The following is a 19944-nucleotide window of genomic DNA, read 5'->3' as shown; positions in this document are numbered from 1 at the left end:
TGGCTGTCCTGGAACTCACTCTGTAGACCAGGCTGGCCTCGAACTCAGAAATCCACCTGCCTCTGCCTCCCGAGTGCTGAGATTAAAGGCGTGCACCACCACCGCCCGGCAGTAGCTGAGTTCTTACTTCTTGATCCACAAGTAGGAGGCAGAGAAAATTAACTGGGAAGGGGATGGACTTTTGAAGCCTCAAAGCTCGATCTCAGTTTCACACCTCCTCCAACAAGGCTGTGCCTCTTAATCCTTCACAAACAGTTCCACAAACTGGAATAAGCATTCAGACATGCTCGAGAATGGCTGTGGGGGCATTCTCATTCCAGCCACTGCGGTCCTTACACACAGTAAGATCTGCCAGGCAGGAGAGCTTCCTCTGTTAAAATCTCAGTAAAATATGTCAGGCCCTGGCCTAAGAGAGCCTAAAGGTTTTTCTTCACCCACAGACACCTGAGCTGAGGTTCTCAATACTGTCTAATGGAAGGGTTGTGTGTCCCATATATAATTTAGAGTTTTGTGCTGGGACCAGGGGCAGGGGGGCTCAGAGATGAGAGAACACTTGCCTAACGCGTTCAAGGCCCTGACTCTGATTCCCATCATCTCCGCAAACAAAAGCACTACATTTTTTTTTTTTTTTTTTTTTAGTATCCATATTATTTACAGAAACATATGAAAGAGGGGCTGAGTGGATGGCCTGTTCAGTAGTGTTTGCTTGCTGTGCACACTTAAGAACCTGAGTTCAGGTCCTCAGCGTCCACATAAAGGTCAGGTGTAGTCATAGCACCTGTCATCCCAGTGCTGGAGAGGTGGGCATACACAGGCTAAGCCCTGGGGCTCACTCACCGCCAGTGTGCAGCACGTGCACCCGGAGCCCTGTTGCTGGGAAGGTGGAGAGACAAGGACTTCTGGGGCTCTCTGGCCAGCCAGTGTAGCCAAGTTGGTGAGCTCCAGATTCAGTGAGAGAGCCTGCCTCAAAAACTGAAGTGGAGAACATAGAGGAAGACATTTACAGTCAACCCATGGCTTCCACACGCACCACCCTAAACACACAGAACAAAAATTATTTCCCTAAAATACAATTTCCCTCATATCCGAAGTTTCCTTCTCTGCATATAACCTTATCTGGATTGAAAAAAAGTTGTGTGCACACACGAACAGACTCTTCTTCATGATACCATTCCCTGAGCATATAGCAGTAACTATCTATACAGTGTCCCTGTTGTGTTGGGATATGATTTAGAACATGTGAAGAAGCAAAGATTCCAGGCAGACGTTATGCCATTTATAACACAGAGAGCTTCAGCTTCTTGGGGTGTCAGTGTCTGCAGGGGGTGCTGGAAGCAGTCCTCGATGGACACTGAGGGATGTCTGTATTTGATTATTGACTGTACATAAGGATATTTCACTGTGTGAAATATCATGAATTTCTGTTGCTGGTGGCTGTTGTGCTGTACTGAGCAGCCCAGCTGTTGAGAACAGGTTCTTAGCCAGATACCCACCAGCCGGCTTGGCTGTTACTGGTGTTTAGTTTCAAAAACTTACTGGTTGGGGCAAGAAGTTGTCCTGTCTTACCTCACAGACTGAGGTCCTTCTATTCTGCCTGGAAGTTGTATGAAGCAGGCTGAGGGGGACCTACCCACACGTGGGAGCTCTTCTAAGCCTCTTAGGGTCCCTGTAATGGCTATTCCTGGTTTGGAGATTTTTACTGCTGTGCTAATGAGAACTGTGGCTTTTATTTTTCCTTGTGGTATCTCCATCTAGTTTTAGTATTAAGGTATTGCTGATCTCACAGAGTAGATGGGAAACAGTCCCCCCTCTTGCATATTCTGGAAGTGACCCTGTAGACCTGGTATTATTTCCTTAGGTTTTTGGTAGAATTTTCCAATAAAACCATCTGACCTGGAAATTTTACTTCCTTCTTTTAAGATTTTAAACTATGGGCTGGAGAGATGGCTCAGCGGTTATGAGCACTGGCTGCTCTTCCAGAGGTCCTGAGTTCAATTCCCAGCAACATGGTGGTTCACAACCATCTACAGGGGGATCTGATGCCCTCTTCAGGCAGGAGGATATATATGAAGCGGAGCACTCATATTAAATAAAATTTAAAAAAAGATTTTAAACTATGAGGTCACTTTTTTCCACAGGTGCACAACTGTTTCTTCTTGAGTGAATTTTGGTACTTTGTATCTTTCACAAGGAAAGGTGCAGTTCATATTCATTGTTGAGTTTATGTCTCTCTCTCTCTCTCTCTCTCTCTCTCTCTCTCTCTCTCTCTTTTTCAAGACAGGATCTCTTTGTATAGCCCTGGCTGTCCTGGATCTCACTCTGTAGACCAGGCTGGCCTCGAACTCAGAAATTCGCCTGTCTCTGTCTCCCAAGTGCTGGGATTAAAGGCATGCGCCACCACACCCAACCTTTAAATATTTTTTTTATTCTTTGAAAAAAAAATATATATCTCCATTACTATTTCCCTCCAACTCACTCTAGTCTCTAGTGCCTTCCATCCCATCTCCCTCCCACTTAATGTCTTTTTAAATTGACATTAATAACACCTTGAGTGAGTCCAGTTAATGCTGTCTGAATGCACATGGGTGTATGGCCTTCCACTGGAGTACAGACAGCCTACCAGTAGCCATATCTTCAAAGGAGAGTGGCTCTCCCTTCTTAAGCATCATCAGCTGACAATAGATCTTCAGCTAGGGTTGATGCTTCATCTAACTTTAATTTTTCTTTTCTTTTTCCTTTTTTAAAATGATGCAATTCATTTATTTTCTTGTTTTCCTTTTTATTTTTATTTGATATTTTCTTTATTTACATTTCAAATGTTTCCCCTTTCCAGTTCTCCCCTTGGGAAATCCCCTATCCCCTCCCCCTGCCTCTATGAGGGTGCTTCCTCACACCCACACCCACTCCCATCTTCCTGCCCTGGCATTTCCCTACACTGGGGCATCGAACACCCTCAGGTCTCTCCTCCCACTGATGTCCAACGTTTGCAGCCAACACCATGAGTCCCTCCATGTGTATTCTTTGGTTGGTGGTCCAGTCCTCGTGAGTTCTCAGAGGTCTGGCGTGTTGACACCGCTGCTCCCTCCATGGGGCTGCAAACCCCCTCAGCTCCTTCAGTTCCTTCTCCAACTCCTCCATCAGGTACCCCCATGCTCAGTCAGGTTGGCTGTGAGCATCCTCCTCTGTATTTGTCAGGCTCTGACAAAGCCTCTCAGGAGACAGCCATATCAGGCTTCCATCAGCAAGCATTTCCCCGGCATCCACAATAGCGTCCGGGTTTGGTGGCTGTAAATGGAATGGATCCCCAGGCGGGGCAGTCTCTGGATGGCCTTTCCTTCAGACTCTGCTCCACACTTTGTCTCTGTATTTCCTCCTGTGAGTTATTTTGTTCACCCTTCTAAGAAGCACTGAAGCATCCACATTTTGGTCTTCCTTCTTCATGAGCTTCATATGGTCTGTGAATTGAATCTTGGGTATTCTGAACTTTTGGGCTAATATCCATTTATCGGTGAATGCATNCCATGTGTGTTCTTTTGTGATTGGGTTTCCTCACTCAGGATGATATTTTCAAATTCTATCCATTTGCCTTCAAATTTCATGAAGTCATTGTTTTTAATAGCTGAGTAGTACTCCATTGTGTAAATGTACCACATTTTCTGTATCCATTCCTCTGATGAGGGACATCTGGGTTCTTTCTAGCTTCTGGCTATTATAAATAAGGCTGCTATGAACATAGTGGAGCATGTGTCCTAATTACATGTTGGAGCATTTTCTGGGTATATGTCCAGGAGTAGTATAGCTGGGTCCTCAGGTCCTATGTCCAATTTTCTGAGGAACCGCCAGATTGGTTTCCAGAGGGGTTATTTTAATTTTTTCAATGCCTACTTTTAATGATGGTTCTTTAATCTCCTGTACTGGTTGGTTTTGTGTGTCAACTTGACACAAGCTGGAGTAATCACAGAGAAAGGAGCCTCCTTTGAGGAAATGCCTCCATGAGATGCAGCTGTTAAGGCATTTTTTTTCAATTAGTGATCAAGGGTGGGAGAGCCCATTGTGGGTGGGACCATCCCTGGGCTGGTAGTTCTGGGTTCTATAAGAAAGCAGGCTGAGCAAGCCAGGGGAAGCAAGCCAGTAAGTAACATTTCTCCATGGCCTCTGCATCAGCTCCTACTTCTCAACCTGCTTGAGTTCCAGATCTGACTTCCTTTGGTGATGAACAGCAGTGTGAAAGTTTAAGGGGAATTCCCTTTCATCCCCATCTTGCTTCTCGGTCAGGAATAGAAACTCTAAGACACCTCTCTTCTAGCCCACAACCCACCATAGTTAGTGGGAAAGAAAGGATATAGGGGGTCTGGAGGTGGAAGTAGACCTGTTTAGAAATGGCTCTTTGGAGCAAATCCCATCTATATTGTTAGGAAACCAGCAGTTCAGTTCACAGATCAGCAGCGGCAGCTCAATCCACTTGCAAACACTTCACGGATACACCAGCAGTCCAGTTCGGTAGTGTTGTGATAGCAGCTCAGTGGCACAACCTAGCAGGAACAGCTAGGCCTCAGTCGAGTCAGCTCAAGTCAGCAGGAGGGATTTGGATCATCAGGAACACCAGGAGTTCTTAACTGTGTGTCTCTTAGCGAAGGGAAGATCAGTGGAAAATGAAAGATCCACAAGTGTTGCACAGCTAACTACCAGCAATCCAAGCTCAACCTCTGCCATTGTCTGTTCAGTTCTGTTTATGACTCATCTACGTGTCCTCCACGGGTCTTGCCTCAGCATGTGCGTCTGTCTCAGCTGACATCACTCTGCCAATGGAGGAAGCGGCAAGAAGCCACAGCACTCCACTAGAGGTTTTTTGGTGCATTTCGCTCAATGGAGTCTCAACAAATAGAGTTCATCTACTCAATGCAAGGTGGACCAATACATGCATGTTATTATTGAAGAATCCTTCATGTGCCCTTTCACAAGTGTGCTTTAGCAGAACATCCTTTCACCTGTGTTTGTTTCAGTGAAAAGTTCCTTCATGTGTCTGCTTTAGCAAAATACCATTCAACACAACTGACTTTCCAGAGAACTCATAGGTTTCCACTTGAGCTTCCTATGCCCCTCCCTCATGCACACTGGGATGTTTCTCCCTGCTCCCCCTACTGCTGTTCCCCGTCCTCTACCTCTAAGCTGGTGTGATGTGGCTGGGTAAATCTGTGTGAAAGAACATGCTGGGATATTGCAGAACCAGGTTTGCCACTCCTGAGGGACTCAGCAGAAGTGGTCCAGGAGGTGGGGTCAGGTCCTAGCCATGCACTCCTCTAGGAAGACTTTGTGGTGCCATAAGGGAGCCAGCCTGCCACTTGGCATCAACCTGTCATGATCCGCCAAATAAATGGTCAGTCAAGGCACTGTCCACCTATCTGAAAAGGCGAGAGAAGGCACAACTGTAGCATCCCTCTGCTTGTTACTGGGGATGAGCCTAGAACCCTCAAACGTGCTAGGTGAGCACTCTGTCACTGAGCCATGGCTGACAGCCTGAAACTTGCATTTATTTTTTTTACTGAATGTTGCTGGGTCCGTGTCTTCTGGTTCTTGCTTTAGGACACATGCCTGTCAAGAGGGTGAGAGGTGACACATCTGTATTTCTTAGTTAGGGTGTAGCAGAAGAAAGAGTCCAGGTGACTTGACACCAGTGCCTTCACATCTGTATCTCACATCTGCTCTCCACTCTGTCCATGGGTCATCTTGGGTGGGCATTCTTGTTAACCCACTTCGGTTAAGGAACCTGACCTCAGATCGGTCCTGGTGGTTACTGTGAGCTCTGTGGGCATCAGGAGGAGGGTAGAGCTCTGTCCTTCACTGGGTCCTTCCTTAGATCCAGGCAGGCACAGTGTATGAAATGGGGCAGAAGGTTGCCTTAATAGTAAAGGTGGTGCCTCCTCCACTTGGGAGTGTAGACCTAGGTAGAGAGGTTCAGTACCTTGTTTCTCTCTTTCAGGGCACAGGGCTCTTGTGGAATTGCCCAGCGAATGTTCCTGGATCTGCTGGTAATTCCCGGACACTGGGGTAGCTGGGAAGAGGGAAGAGTTTGCAATTGCAGAGGGCCATTGTATGGGATGAAGGAGTCTGACCCTGTTCTGAGACAGCCCCACTTCGTCCCTTTTATCCTTTGATGTGTATGGTACACGTCACAGCGTGGCCCACTACTTTCAGGTGACCAATGCAACTCTGGCTGTCTGGCACTCGTGCTGTTTGTTTGGATGTCACAATGTGGCTTGCACCCTGGGTGCTGTTGACCCCCTGCAAATCATTCCCTAGCTACAGGACATTGCTCTGAAGTGTGTCCAGGTGCCCAGTGTGGTGGAGCTGCTATGTGCCGCCTTCCTACCTGCTTGTGGGGGTTCTGCAGCTGAGTTCATCATCAGGGTGACCTGAGCTGTCCTGGAGCCTGGCTCCCATTTCCTTCTGATTCTGGTAGGTTGATTCTCTCTTTAGACTCCACTAGGCGTCTGACCTCAAGGGAGAACTTAGGAGTCAAGCCTCCTGAAGGAGTTTGAGACTGGGAGGCCTCCCCCCCCTTTGCTGAGGTGGCTCAAAGGACCATCTGACACTGGCTGGGAGGCAGGACGTAGGGGAGAAAGCCATGGCTTCCCTGTTTGTGTCAGAAGGATTTGGGGTTAATTTCAGCTAATCCAGCTCTGAGTGGGCTTTGGAAGGCGCCAAGACTCAGGTGTGGAGAGCTGGGAGCGTGTTCCTGTTTCTAATCTCTGCTCAGCGTTAGTCACTCTCTCCTGTGAAGAATCTACTTCTCCAGGCATTAGTAACCCTCAAGGTGACCTGGCTTCCAGCCGAACTCTTCCCACCTGCTGAGGCAGGCTGACCAGGGCACGGAGACCCGATTGTGTGGTCATACTCTGCATAGATCACTTTGCCTTTAGCTGAGAGACAGGCGCATGCGGTTTTTGCAGGTTCCGCCGTGTTAACTCGCTGATCTTTGAGTGTCTCAGTTTTCTTCTTTTGTCGTCTTAGCTTTCACAAAGCAGGAAAGAAGCGTGTGTGTGATTCTCTGCCCACTTTACCCATCTCACGCTCGTGATCCAGGACCCAGAAACTGTCTTTTATTCTTGTCTACTGTGGCTGGTGGGCCCTCCCCTGGTGGCTAAAGTTCATATATTGTAGTTTCCTGCCTAGGATCCAGAAGGGCTATGCTGTGCTGGTCCTGGCCCTCAGAGCCTGGGCTCTGCAGGCTTCTCCAAGCTCCTGGTTGTCTCATTTTGGTGGGGTCAGTGATAAGTCCTCTTTCAGACCTCAGTTCCCTGACCTTGGGCATGGCCCTAGGAACGCTCTCAGGCTTGGTCACTTTTTGGTCGTTAACATCCTATACCAGTACAGGCTCCCTTCATGGTGCTCAGCACTGGGACAGTGACATTGAGTTGAATTCTTGACAGTCCTTCAAAGACTGTGAGAACGTTTTTTTTTTTTTTCCTCTGGAAGTCATGGGGAAAGGGGAGGGTTCCCACTGCAAGGGTAAAATGTTCTCTCCTCCAGGAACCCCTCCTCCACCTTCCTTGTTTATTTGATTTGCATATGTGTGGGTGTGCATTCACACGGAGTACACTTAGGGTCTATAGGACCTGTGGGCCTAGAATGTCCTGGGGGAGCTTCAGGGAGGCCAGCCAGAGGAGGACACAGGTAGGGGAGGAGACTGCAAGGGAAGGCCCAGCTAGAGCCTCAGGACTGTTGGTCCTCCCACCTGTGTCCTCCCTGCCCTCTTCCACCCCTAACTTGCAGACCTCGGAGCAAACCGGTCCCACCTGAGGATTTCAAGCTGCTTTGGGAAGTCCCTCCTCTTCCTCTGGCTTGGCATTTCACCTCTACCAACTCTTCTAAAGCATTGCTTCATCTTTCAGCCCTGCAGGCATATTTATCTGTGAAGCAAAGTGTCTGGGTAGCTGGTGATTCCAGGTCTTGTGGTCTTACGAGAAGCCTTGCCTCTATGTGCAGAGGGGCCTGTTAGTCATGTTGGCTGCCCAGTTGTCCAGCGGCTTGCAAAACTCCCTCCAGGGGCTGCTTTGGCAATTTCTTGTCTCTTTCCAAAGCCAGACTGGAGGAGGTCACACAGTGGCTCAGCCAGTGAGTCCCTTGGAGATGACCATTAGCCTTCAAATTTTATTGATGATGAAAGAAGGGCTTGTGTTCACTTAGCAAATATTTACTTTCTGCCAGCCTTGGCAGTCCGAAATGGAGGCATAAAGATCAATGAAAACGTGGTCCTTAGCCTGAGGAGCAGCTGCGAGACAGGGACAATGATCTGATAATCACAAAGGCTGAACTCCAGGAATACCATAGAGTGCCTTGGTCAGAAGTAGGGGACTGTTCCGTTTGGGTCTTGAGGATGTGCAGGAGTTTGTTCAGTGTGTAGAGGGGCAGATGATATTCCCAGCGTGCACAGAGTCTGTGTGAAGGGATGGGTAGCAGGTGAGGCTGTAAAAAGGTCCACTCTGTGGGGAGGTATGGGGCCTACCTGCTGATGTGCTATGCTGAGCGAGCCAAATGTTGATGAGGAGGTATGAGTGAGGGTGGCCAGCTGCCATTAGGAGGGCTCAGAAGGGAAGCGGAACATAGGAGCTCATGAAGGTCCTTTGCTGTGCCCTGGGGGAGCCTTTAGTACAGCGATGGTGAGGGTAGGAAATGGATGGAGTGGTTATGTAAGGAATCTCAGAACTGACTAGGCAGAATGAGAAGGGTGTGGCGGGAGGCTGCAGTGGAGGGGTAGGGACTTCCTGCTGGGTAAGGGTATGTGGTCCAGTTGGCAGAAGTAAGAGCAGCATGCTTGGGAGTAGTCAGGGACTCTTGTGCCTAGGCCAGCTTCCTCTCTCCTTTTCCTGCAGTCCCCGCTGCCCCCCAGCTCAGGACCTCATGATCAAGGATGCTTAATACCTGTCTTCAAAGGGAAGAAAGACTGGCTGTCTTGTTGGGCTCCAGCCCCCTCCTTTCCCTGTAAGGCACATGGTCTGTTTTAAGGACCGATCCAGTGGCTTCCTCCTGCCCGAGTACTGTGTGCTAGGAGCACACGACCTTACTTCCCACAGCCCAAAGTTGTGCCAAGAGGCCCTGATCACATCCAGGGCTTCCTGAGACTTTGTCCAGGGGCACAGGTTTGACCGATGTATCCCCTGTGTGTTCTTGAGCTGTCAGCAGCCTGGGATGAGGCTGTGCCCTCAGGCTCATCCTCCCTTGGTTCCGAGCAAGTTCTCTGTCATTCACTTATCAATACCCTGGTGAGCTCACAGAGGTGCTTCACGTCCCTGCTCCCACACTAGGGCACCCCCTTTGGCTTGTTCTCTTCTGAGCAGGACGGTCCCGCTCCTGTAGCCTACAGCTGTGGGCTCCACAGCAGTACGGTGAGCAGAGCAGAGGAGAGAGGGAGGGAGAATTTGCACCACTTATTTCAGTCTGTTTTAGTTCCATCCCCCACTTCCTCTCTTTCTTTTGTTCTTTTGAGACAGTCTCACCTTGTAGCCTTGGCTGACCTGGAAGTCACTATGTTGACAGTTCATAGACTAGACCTGCTCATAGAGATCAGCCTGCCTCTGCCTTCTGAGTGCTGGGATCCCAGGTGTGCATCACCACGCCCGGCTCTGGTTCTAGTTAATGAGTAGTTATTGTTAGCCTCTTGATGTGCCTGGTTTGCAAAATTTCTATTGGAGGTGCATGTATATTAGAACAGCAACAGTATAATACATGTAGTTTTTGGTGCTAGCTGCACTGTAGGCATCTGTAGGGGTCTTGTTATGTCCCTCATGGATATGGGTGGCTGGATACCAGGTTTGAGTATTTAGCAAATGCTTATCCTGCCTTTGATCCCATATCCTGGTGAGAAATGTGGTCTGATTGGACAGGGAGGCCACAGTGGAAGACCTTTCATGCCTAGTGATTTTCCAGTATCCCCTGTGTCACACTGGGCAATTTGGGCTGGCTTGCTGGCTGGTTGAGTCTTCCCAGGAGGTGGTTACTGGGTGAAGTAAGAACATGGGTAGAATCAAGTGCTTTCTCTCCAGGGATGGATGGGCAACCCTGGGCGGGTCTCTGTGCATGGCATACTAGCAAATGTAGAACATTATTTCCTTGCCTCCCCCTAATGTGGAGGGGGTGGGGGACTGGAAGCACACTTTGAAATGAAACAGCAAAGCATGCATGAGAGCAGAGTCTGAGAGAGGCCATAAGCCTGGTACATGAAGCCTTATTTACAATTTAGTGCAACTTTTATTTCAGTTGCATGTGGGGGAGACAATACAATTTATCAATGCTCTGGGCCTTCAAGATCCCTCCTAAACTGGAAACTGCAGATGTTTAGAGAAGAGCACAAGGACCCAGCAATATTCACCACCTGGCACCAGAACTCACTGCCTGAAGAAAGAAGGTGGTGCAGAAAGTGACTGGCTATTCCTCTCTCCTGTGGGCAGAACTCCCTCCCACTCAGGGAGTTTGTTTCTCCTTTACATTTGGAGACATCTCTGGTTGCTTCAGTGGGGAGGAGTTGCCACCCTCCACTGGGTGGAAGCCAGGATCTGGGCCTGCGAGGCATTGTAGAATGTATAGCAGAGCAGAGAGAGGAGAGAGAGAGAAAACAGCAGAGCAGAACAGAGCAGAGAGAGCACAGCACAGCACAGCACTGACAACTCACCCCAAATGTCAAGTACTTAAGGGCTTTTGTTTTTGTTTTTGGTTTTGTTTTGTTTTTCGAGACAGGGTTTCTCTGTGCAGTCCTAGCTGTCCTGGAACAGGCTGGCCTCAAACTCAGAAATCCACCTGCCTCTGCCTCCCAAGTGCTGGGATTACAGGCGTGTGCCACCACCGCCCAGCACACTTCAGGGATTTTATGTGTAAATGGAGGTATTGGATTTTGTGATTTAGGGTCTTCACACATGGGTCATATCTTATTTCTCTAGGTTGGACACCTCGGTTGATCTTGTGGTTTTGTTTTGGTGGTGGTATTGGGTATAGAATCTAAGGTTTTGTACATAGTAGGCAAGTGCTCTCCCACTGAGCCATATTGGTACCCTGGGTTGTCTGTATGACCTGTGGCCATTGCCAGTGTGAGCTGGAAGGGGTGGTGCTGTCTGCTCTCTTCTGCTGTGTGTAGAATCACTTCCTTGCACAGTTCCAGTCATGGAACTGAGGCTCTGGGAGGGGTGGCCGTTACCTATGGTCACTGGCTCTTCCTGCTGTCTCCTGAAGCCAAGCTTCTCCTCCCATGTATTTTAGCCACCTGAGTTTTCCCTGAGTCTCTTGAGAACCCTCATCCAAAAGGCTTTCAATCACATCCAGGGTTAATGTCACTCCTTTCTTGGGCTCCTGTCTTCAGAGCCACAGATCTCTGCATACAGTACCCATAAGCACCTCCGCAACCATTAGCCTAGCACTCTCATGACAGTTGACACGGCTGACTAGTTTTTTAGCGTTTTATCTTCTGTTTTATGAGACTTAAGTGCAGTGACTGTGTCTGGACTTAGATATCCCAAGCTTCCCTTATCTTCCCAGGAGTCTTTGCATCCTGGGGGCTCACAGGTCTTGGCAGCTTCTGGGTGTTGCTAGACAGGCCTCCCACTGATGGCAGCTCTGTCCTTGCAGGCAGATCTCTTCGTTATGAGCTGGCTGCTGGGTTACGTGGACCCCACAGAGCCCAGCTTTGTGGCGGCTGTGATCACCATTGTGTTCAACCCACTCTTCTGGAATGTGGTGAGTACCATTGCGCTCACACGACAGCGGCTAGCTGCTGAGGCTGGTGCGGTGGGATCACTGCTACCATCAGCCAGACACATGGACAGTGGGCTAGACAGTGGCTCTCTTCTAGCCTTCCCATGCCTGTCACCATCCTCTTCCCTTTTTCCCCTCTCAGGGTGGCACTCAGTGAGTGTACACTGAATGAGGGGAGACTCTTGCCTTTGTGGAGGCCAAGGGGCCAGTGTCAGGGTGACCTAGGGTATCCCAGGAATCTGCAGCTGACAGCTGCATGAGGGAGACCTCCCTCCTGCTGCCGACCTTCTCACTGGAGGGCCTGGGCTGTCTGGGAGCTTATGACACAAGGACTAATGGGAATGGAGGCCTGAGTGCACACTGAGGCAGAGCCTGGGGTACCTGTGACTGCCCTGGAGCTAGTCTGTAGAAGTCTGTGCTTGGTGGCATCAGCACACTGATCCTAGACTACTGTCCATCCAGCTGTACCAGGACAGAACACTGTATTCTTTTCCTCTAGTTTATGGCTTGGGCCTTTTTTCCACCTGGTGGGTGGGGGCAGGGATGCTTGGCACAGAGCCACCACCTTCTGAATGTTTTGTCCCTGCAGTCCTGAACATACTGGACCTGCTGAGGAGTGGGCTGCTGGCAGGGGTACAGAGGTCAGACAAGACCACTGTGATCTCCCCCTGCTCCTGAGAAACCACACCTTGGAGTGTACTGCTAGAGTGTGCCAGTGCTGGCCCGGGTTTCCTGACAGCTTTCTTCTGGCAAGGCTAGACACATGGAGCTCTGTGCCCTTAACCTGCCCTACGCCTAGGAGCCAGCCTGCCAGGCTGCAGGACACTCTAGGGGACAAACACGGATCTCAAGCCATGCGAGAAGGTTTCTGATGCTTTAAAGGAGTCAGAGGAAGCTAGTCCAGGGCATTAAAGATACCTCACTCCTAACTCACTCTGCGTTAGATGTGGTGTGCACAGGACTCCCCTGCAGGAAGCTACTGGACTGCATAGCTGGATGGAGCCTGTGTTCGCTCTTCCAGGAGGCCTAGGCTGATAGCAGGTGCCAGAGCGTGGCCTGAGCACAGGGAGAGCCGCTGGCCAATGCAGTGGGGATTGGGAGTGCTTTGTCTAAGTTCCCTTTGTTCATCTCCCACTCACCCTTGAAGCAGTATGTTTCTGCCCATTTAATTTTGAAGCTGCGTTTCATCCACAGGAACAGCCCCAACAGCCCCAAATAGACGAGAGCCTTGTGTCTGTGCATTTATCATAAGTGGCTCCTTTTTATTTTTTTTTTTAGTCTCACGTTTTTGGTTTGCCTCATTTTGAAAAGCATAATTACTTGGAAAGTCGTCTAGTCATTAGTGGAAGAACAAGTGAGCTCTTCATGCTCGGTTTGGAATGAGAAAAATGGCATCGTGTTATGGTTGGGTCAGCCGCAGCGCAGAGGAGATGAGATGGCATCTGGATGCGGGAGGACAGGAGCCGGAAGCCTAGCTCTGTGCTTGGTGGGGAAACTGCGCTGTGAGCAGAGGCACTCTCGAAGGGTGGTGCAGGGTCTTCTGACTGTAGCACTGGGCATGGCTCACTGTACTCAGGCTTTCTACCTGGCAACTCAGCAAGGTGGCACTGCAAAGCGCTGCCATTCTCACGTGAGGAATCGGGTTGGGGGGCGGTTAGCCCCTTTCTGTTGCTTTAACACAGCAGTTCTTATCTGCAGGTCACAGTACCTTTGGGGGGGATCAAACATTACTTTCACAGAGGTTGCATATCAGATATTCTGTATATCAGATATTTACATCATGATTCATAACGATAGCAAAATTACAGTTATGAAGTAGCAACAAAAATAATCTTATGTTTGGGGTCGCCACAACACGGGGATCTGTATTGAAAGGTCACATCATTAGGAAGATGATGTGAGAACCACTGCTTCAACAGAGTAACTGGTGCTGAGAACTGTGTAGAAGGGAGATGGATGTTTAGTTCATAATCTCCCAGCAATGTGGTGCCAGAATCCTGTCTTCCTGAATAACTTAAAATATAATGGAGAACCAGAAAGGAAAATAGCCACGTGCACAAGAGGCCAAGCGTGTGTGGGTAATTTCACTCTGTAAGAATCCACTCTCGTGGGCTGGAGAGATGGCTCAGCGGTTAATAGCCCTGCATGTTCTTCCAGAGGTCCTGAGTTCAATTCCCAGCAACCACATGGTGGCTCTCAACCATTTGTAATGGGATCTGATGCCCTCTTCTGGTGTGTCTGAAGACAGCTACCATGTACTCATATAAATAGATATACCTTTAAAAAAAAATCTACCCCTCGAGCTGGAGGAGATGGGTCAGTGATTAAGAGCACCGACTGCTCTTCCATAGGTCCTGAGTTCAATTCCCAGCAACCAGATGGTGGCTCACAACCATCTGTAATAGAATCCAATGTTCTCTAATGGAATATCTGAAGGCAGCCACAGTGTATTTATATAAATAAAATAAAATAAGAATCTACCCTCAAGAGAAACAACAGTTCTCCAGGACCAGTGCTACTCCCCCCAGGGAGCTCTGCCCTGATCTAATCACCTCACACTTGCTCCTCTTAAGGGTTCCAGTCCTCTCGACACCGTCATGCCGGGAAACGTCAGCTTTAGTGGACACATTGAAATCATGTCCAAACCATATCAAAGAGATTTGTCCATTATTGTCCAGGTACTTATTGATTGACGGCATCTGTACGAGCGGGTGGGCCTGACCCTGGCACAGTGGCATCCCGGGAAGGGCAGCGAGCGAGTAAACATACAAATCAACCCCTTAGGGACAAAGCAGGTAAGAAGGAGAGACAGGAAGGGTAGTCAGGGAAGGCCTGTCTGAAGGGATGGCTTTTGACTGAAACTCAACACTTGCATAAGAAAGTGCTGGGTTTCTGGGGGAAAGTTGTGTAGGGACTGAGTTGATTTTTTTTTTTTAAGGTGGCATATGAAAGGAGTGGGGAGGCAGCCAGGGTGAGCTGGGAGGCCAACCTACTTTAGAGGCCCAGATGGCAGCATGAAGCAGAATGGGGCCCTGGCTCCTGCCCAGCAGAGGTCAGTTACACTGTCTCTGGAGGCTAATGCAGTGGCCCAAGTGGTCTGAATGCCTTCTGTATCTCTTGCATCCCTTGGCACAGCTGCGAGGAACACTGATCCTGTTATCTTAGAGTGCTCCAAAGCGCTTGCTTTTCCATCTTGTCCCCAGTCTGCCATGCACTGTGTTCTAGGTAGCAGCTGCTGCTTGGCCTGCATCTGAGTGGACCAGCCAGGGTCCTCCTCAGTGCTCACACTTGTGCCTGGTGTAGGCAGTGCCCTGGAAGAGCTGCTGTTTTCCTGAGCACGAACTGGCTCATCACTGGCCTTCTGCGTAGCATCAGTGGACACATTCTGCATCCATCTGACATGAGCTCGCACTCACTTGGGCAAACCTGGGAAGGAAGGCACTTGAGGGTCTATGACAGATCCTGGGAGAGATGGGGTAGATGGCTCTGTGAAGCTCCAGCGGCCATGCTTCGCCTGGTCAGAGCTCTGGAAGGCCAGGGCCCGGATCCCAGCAGTGGCCTTGAGCTCAGGCTGTTTATTTGAGGAAATGTCACACAAGCTTTGTTACATTAGCCAGATGGAGCAGATGGCTGGCAGCAGTCAGCAGCCAATGGAGACAGTCTGTTTGGACACCAGGGTAGACTGGGATGGATCACAGAGCATGGCCCTGAACCAGTCCATCCCAGGGCCCTGTATCAGGAGTCAGCAGGACAGGCTGCTGTTAAGAGTCTTGTCAGGACAGCTAGTGTGAAGAGGGCAAGCTCCTCACAGGTTCCCTTCTGTGTCCTCTTGTTGCTGTAGATCCAAGCCACCCCCTCAGGTCAGAGGCAGCTGCCCTTCCCTAAAGGTTGAGGGACATACCATGCTCTTCTGAGGAAGGTTGGTTGTACCAATTACCCACAGGCAACCTGGGCCCCACAATTACCACAGGCTAAGCCTAGCTGCAGGCAGATACCAGTTGAAGATACCAACTTGGCTCAGGAGGGTGCCCACTTTAATTGGGAGGCTGCCCCGAAGGCCTCCAGGGCGGGACTAGGCAATGGTCACTGTGTCTGGGGAGCTAGTTTGAGAAAGGTGACTGTCCTTACAGAACTTGAGAACAAGTTGCTGTGCTGTATGTAGCAGGTTTGAGTCCTGGGACTGTGGCCTGGTGGCACAGGTGCCTTGGAAGGAGTTTGGGGCTTCTGGACAGTAGGTGGCGCTATGGAGGTGAGAATGACAGGAGAGGAAGGGAAGGCTGAGGAGAGGTGAAGTGAGAGGAGAGGAAGTCACAGTGAGGGAGAGGTGACAGTGAGGAGGAAGAGGTGACAGTGCGGTGAGGAAGAAGATGCTATAGTGAGGGAGACGATGTCTGTAAGGAAGTAGAGGTGACAGTGACACAGGAGACACTGAGAGCAGAGGAGGTACCTAGTATAGCAGGGGGTAACAGGGAGGAGTGTACTGGTGGGTTTGGTGTGAACGTGACACAAGCTAGAGTCCTCAAAGAGGAAGGGGCCTCGGTTTTGAAGAACTGTCTCCATGAGATCCAGCTGTGAGGCATTTTCTTAATTAGTGATTGGAGAACAGCTCCAGCCACTGTGCCTGTGCCAGCCCTGGGCTGACAGTCCTGGGTTCTGTAAGAAATCGGGCTGAGCAACCAGGCAGTAACATCCTCATGGTCCCTGCATCAGCTCCTGCTTCCAGGTTCCTGCCCTGCTTGAGTTCCTGCCCTGACTTCCTTCAAGGGTGAACAGCGATGTGGAAGCGTCCGCCAAGTAAACCCTTTCCTCCAACCTGCTTCTTGGTCATGGGGTTTCCTCGAAGAATAGAAACCCTGACTAAGACAAGGAGATTATGAGAGTGAAGGATTTGACAAGGAAGAGGAGATGCCATTGAGGGAGGAGGTGACAGTGAGGGAGGGGAGGTGACAGGAAGAAGTTACCTAGAACTGGAGTGGATAGCAGGGTGGTAGGGGTGTGTTGCTCCAGTGGCGGCCAGCAAGAGCCCTGGTCCCTTTGCCCTTCAGTGGCCTTCTTTCTTGTCACCACACCTTCTGTCTCTGCTCCCGGCCTGCCAACTGCCACTCATCTCTGTGAGGGATCCTCTGGTGCCAGAGAAACTTTCCCTCTGCATCCACCGGGGCAGCCTAGGTTTGCCGTCTGGCTCTGGCCTTGCTGACTCCATTGGTCAGGCGAGGTTTGTGCGCTGAGGTCTGTCTAGCTGCAGAAGCCTCCCTCTTACGCAGGCCTGGCCTGTGGTGGGTTGGCTTGGGATCTTACTGTGCTCTCCTGGAGTGAGCACTTGGCTCGATGGGTAAGCGTGGATACCAGAAGAGAAGCAGGATAGCCAGGGGTGTGCTCATCCCACAGCTCCCAGAGGCTCCTTGGAGAGAGCACAAGTGCCAGGTCAGGCTTGAGGACAAGGTGTCCGGTCTGTAGAATGGCTGTCTGTCTTGAGGTGGGCTTTTTAGAAGAGGAAGAGCAGTGAGGGATGAGGGAACCTTGCAGGGGCATGTGAAGTTAGCGGGTAAGAGGGGTTTTGGTTCCCTGAGGGATAATCCTGCCTCCCTGCTGGCCGCCCAAGTTGTTCCCTGGAGGCAAGTCGTGTGAGTGTGAGTGTGATGGGCAGGGACGTCAGTGGGCAGTCTGGGACTCTTGCTCCATCGGGCGTAGAAAGCTGGCACCTGGGGCATGACCCACCCAGTAGGCCCGGAGCTGGCACTTGGGGGTCGGGTGTCTTCTCTTGTTTTGTGCTGCAGTGGCCGGCCTGGCTAGTTGCTATAGCTCAAGGCAGTAGAAGGCGTCACACGACAGGAGACCTGGGTTGTGTCACCAGGCTCACACACTAACACCTTTTGATTGATGGTCACCTGATGCACCCCGGCACTCCCAAGTCTCCCCTCATTTGTCTCAGCTGTACTCATGGGTGTGGCCCTCCAGAACCAATGTGGGCCCAGCCTCACACTGGCGGCAGATGATCTTTAACAGTGACACAGCTGCACCCTGTCAGTGTTGGCTCAAGTGCAGTGGAAGCAGCCTTAGCCTTCTCACTGAGTCCATCCACTTATGGCATCAGGGTTACTTTAGAACCCAGCATCCCAGCATTGTGGGATGAAATGCCCAAAACAGTGTCTCTCACAGTCTGTGCCAGGACTGCTCAGAGACGCACGGCCAAGAACAAAAGGCAGGCTGGGCAAACCTGCTGAGGGAGGGTTGTTCCACGCCATGGGTCTAGGTGCTGGTTTCAGTTATCTTAGAATATGCTAGCTGGATGGGGCCCAGGGTGTCTTCCCTTCCTGGTTGTTTCGGTATTGGCCATTTTGGTGTATAAGATTAGTTTGTGCCTCACAGGAAATGATGTCTTAGGTTTTACTGTTTCATCTGTATCCCTGACAGACCAGGTTGTTCTACTACAATGCCCTCCTTCCTCCTCTCTCTCTTCCCCTCCCTCCCCCCCCTTCCTGTTCCTTCTCTGAGGATTGAACTCAGGGGCTTACATATGCTGGTGTTCCTCCAGTGAGCCCTGACCCTGGCTTCTGCCCTAATCCTGGCTGCTGTAGCGTGATCTGAGAGTAGGTTCTTAACCTTCCTAACGCTGTGACCCTTTAATACAGTTCCTCGGGTTGTGCTGACCTCCAACCATAGAATTTATTTTCGTTGCTACTTCGTAACTGTGATTTTGCTACTGTTATAAATCATTGTGTAAATATCCGACATGTGGTATTCAACCCTAAGGAGTTGTCACCCGCAGCTTGAGAACTACTGGTCTGAGAGGTATTTTCATGACCAGGCTTAGCTTCAAGAGGGCAATCTTTCAGGAGCCTGACTTATCACCATGGACGCAGACAGACCATTCTCACTGTGCCTGTGGGCCTTTGCATGTTCTGTTCACTCTTCCTAAAAGGATTCACACACACACACACACACACACACACACACACACACACGTCCTTGCTTGACTACCCTTCATCTTCTTCAGCCAGACATCCCTGATTCTGGCCCTAAGCAAATATGGCTAAGCATCCTTCTGTAGGTCTCTCTAAAGCCCACTGTGGAGCTGAGCCCTGGCCATGGGAACTGCTAAAGGTAAATGTGGGATCTGCTTTCTCTCAGGCTGAGTTCCTGAAAGCCCAGGGAAGGGTGGGAGCCATCCACTGATACCCAGGGCTAAGCCTAGGATTGAAAAGGATAGCTGGTTCAAGGGCACCCTCCTTCCTCAGAGTCAGTCTGTGGTGGCTCTGGGGAGGGGTGGAGCCAGGAGTGATCTCCCCTACTCTACTGGGAGCACACCAGCTTCCCTGGTCAACGTCTCTCATTCTTCTTCCCCATCTGTAAAAGGAACTTACAGCTAGCCAGTGGACCCTACAAGGTTCTTTTAGGGATTCATGAGGTACATCCCTAGCCCTTACAGGCCTAGAGTCAGCCTGACTGTTGTCTTTTTGTTTCAGTCCACCCCTGGGTCTTCTGTTTGGCATAGCAGAGCTGAGATACGTATGGTGTAGAGTGACAGTTCCATGTGTGTCTGCTGGGTGTACTGATCATACATGATTTCCATGTGTGTCTGCTGGGTGTACTGATCATACATGATTTCCATGTGTGTCTGCTGGGTGTACTGATCATACCGGGTTTCTATTCATTTATCATTGCTGATGTGAGAAGTACAGAAATAAACACGAGCTGCAGGTCTGTGCTGCCTCCTTTGATTATATGAATACTAGTGTGTTTGCTGGATCATGTGATAGTTCTGTTTCGTGTGTGTATGTGTGTGTAAGTGTGCATGTGTGGGCAGAGGTTTAAGTTGACATTGGATGTCATCCCACAGGGTCTCTCACTGAATCTGGAACCTATCAGTTCAGATCATCATGGTGGCACAGTATGGCGGTTGGGACAAGTTGGTCTGTGATGTGGAGGCTTGCAGTGTGGCTTGCTCTGTGATTTGGGGGCTTGTAATCTTGGCTTACTCTGTGGTATAGGGAGTAGAGTAGGTGGGAAGGGGAGGCCTGGCCCTGGACATAGTGGGCCAGTGACATCATCAGTTTCTTCTTCCACCTTACCTGGCTGCATGCCCTGTGGGTGAAATGGACCCCCCAGGGAATGATCATATGTAATTCCCAACACTCACAGTCATCGGCTGGATTGTTTGGAAAGCTTTTGTTGCTGTTTGCAGTGCTGGGGCTCTAACCT

The 19944-nt window shown here is 50.1% G+C and overlaps 1 protein-coding gene across 2 annotated transcripts in view; it reads left to right on the top strand.

Annotated features, from left to right (window-relative positions):
* The window catches only part of Pemt (phosphatidylethanolamine N-methyltransferase), a 73332-nt gene that overhangs the window by 2213 nt on the left and 51175 nt on the right, over positions 1-19944 (top strand). Inside the window, exons 1-2 of one of the 2 annotated variants that reach the window (XM_021213486.1) lie at positions 6274-6456; positions 11617-11724. In XM_021213486.1, coding sequence (XP_021069145.1) covers positions 11632-11724 — 93 coding nt within the window. In that variant the 5' untranslated portion in view covers positions 6274-6456; positions 11617-11631. Of the gene's footprint in view, positions 1-6273; positions 6457-11616; positions 11725-19944 lie in introns of those variants that run through there. The other variant, XM_021213485.2, reaches the window with a different exon arrangement.

This window comes from Mus pahari, chromosome 14 (genome assembly GCF_900095145.1).
Source record: "Mus pahari chromosome 14, PAHARI_EIJ_v1.1, whole genome shotgun sequence".
NCBI lineage: Eukaryota > Metazoa > Chordata > Mammalia > Rodentia > Muridae > Mus > Mus pahari.
Note: the sequence above shows the minus strand (reverse complement) of the source record. Positions and strands in the feature narration are given on the sequence as shown.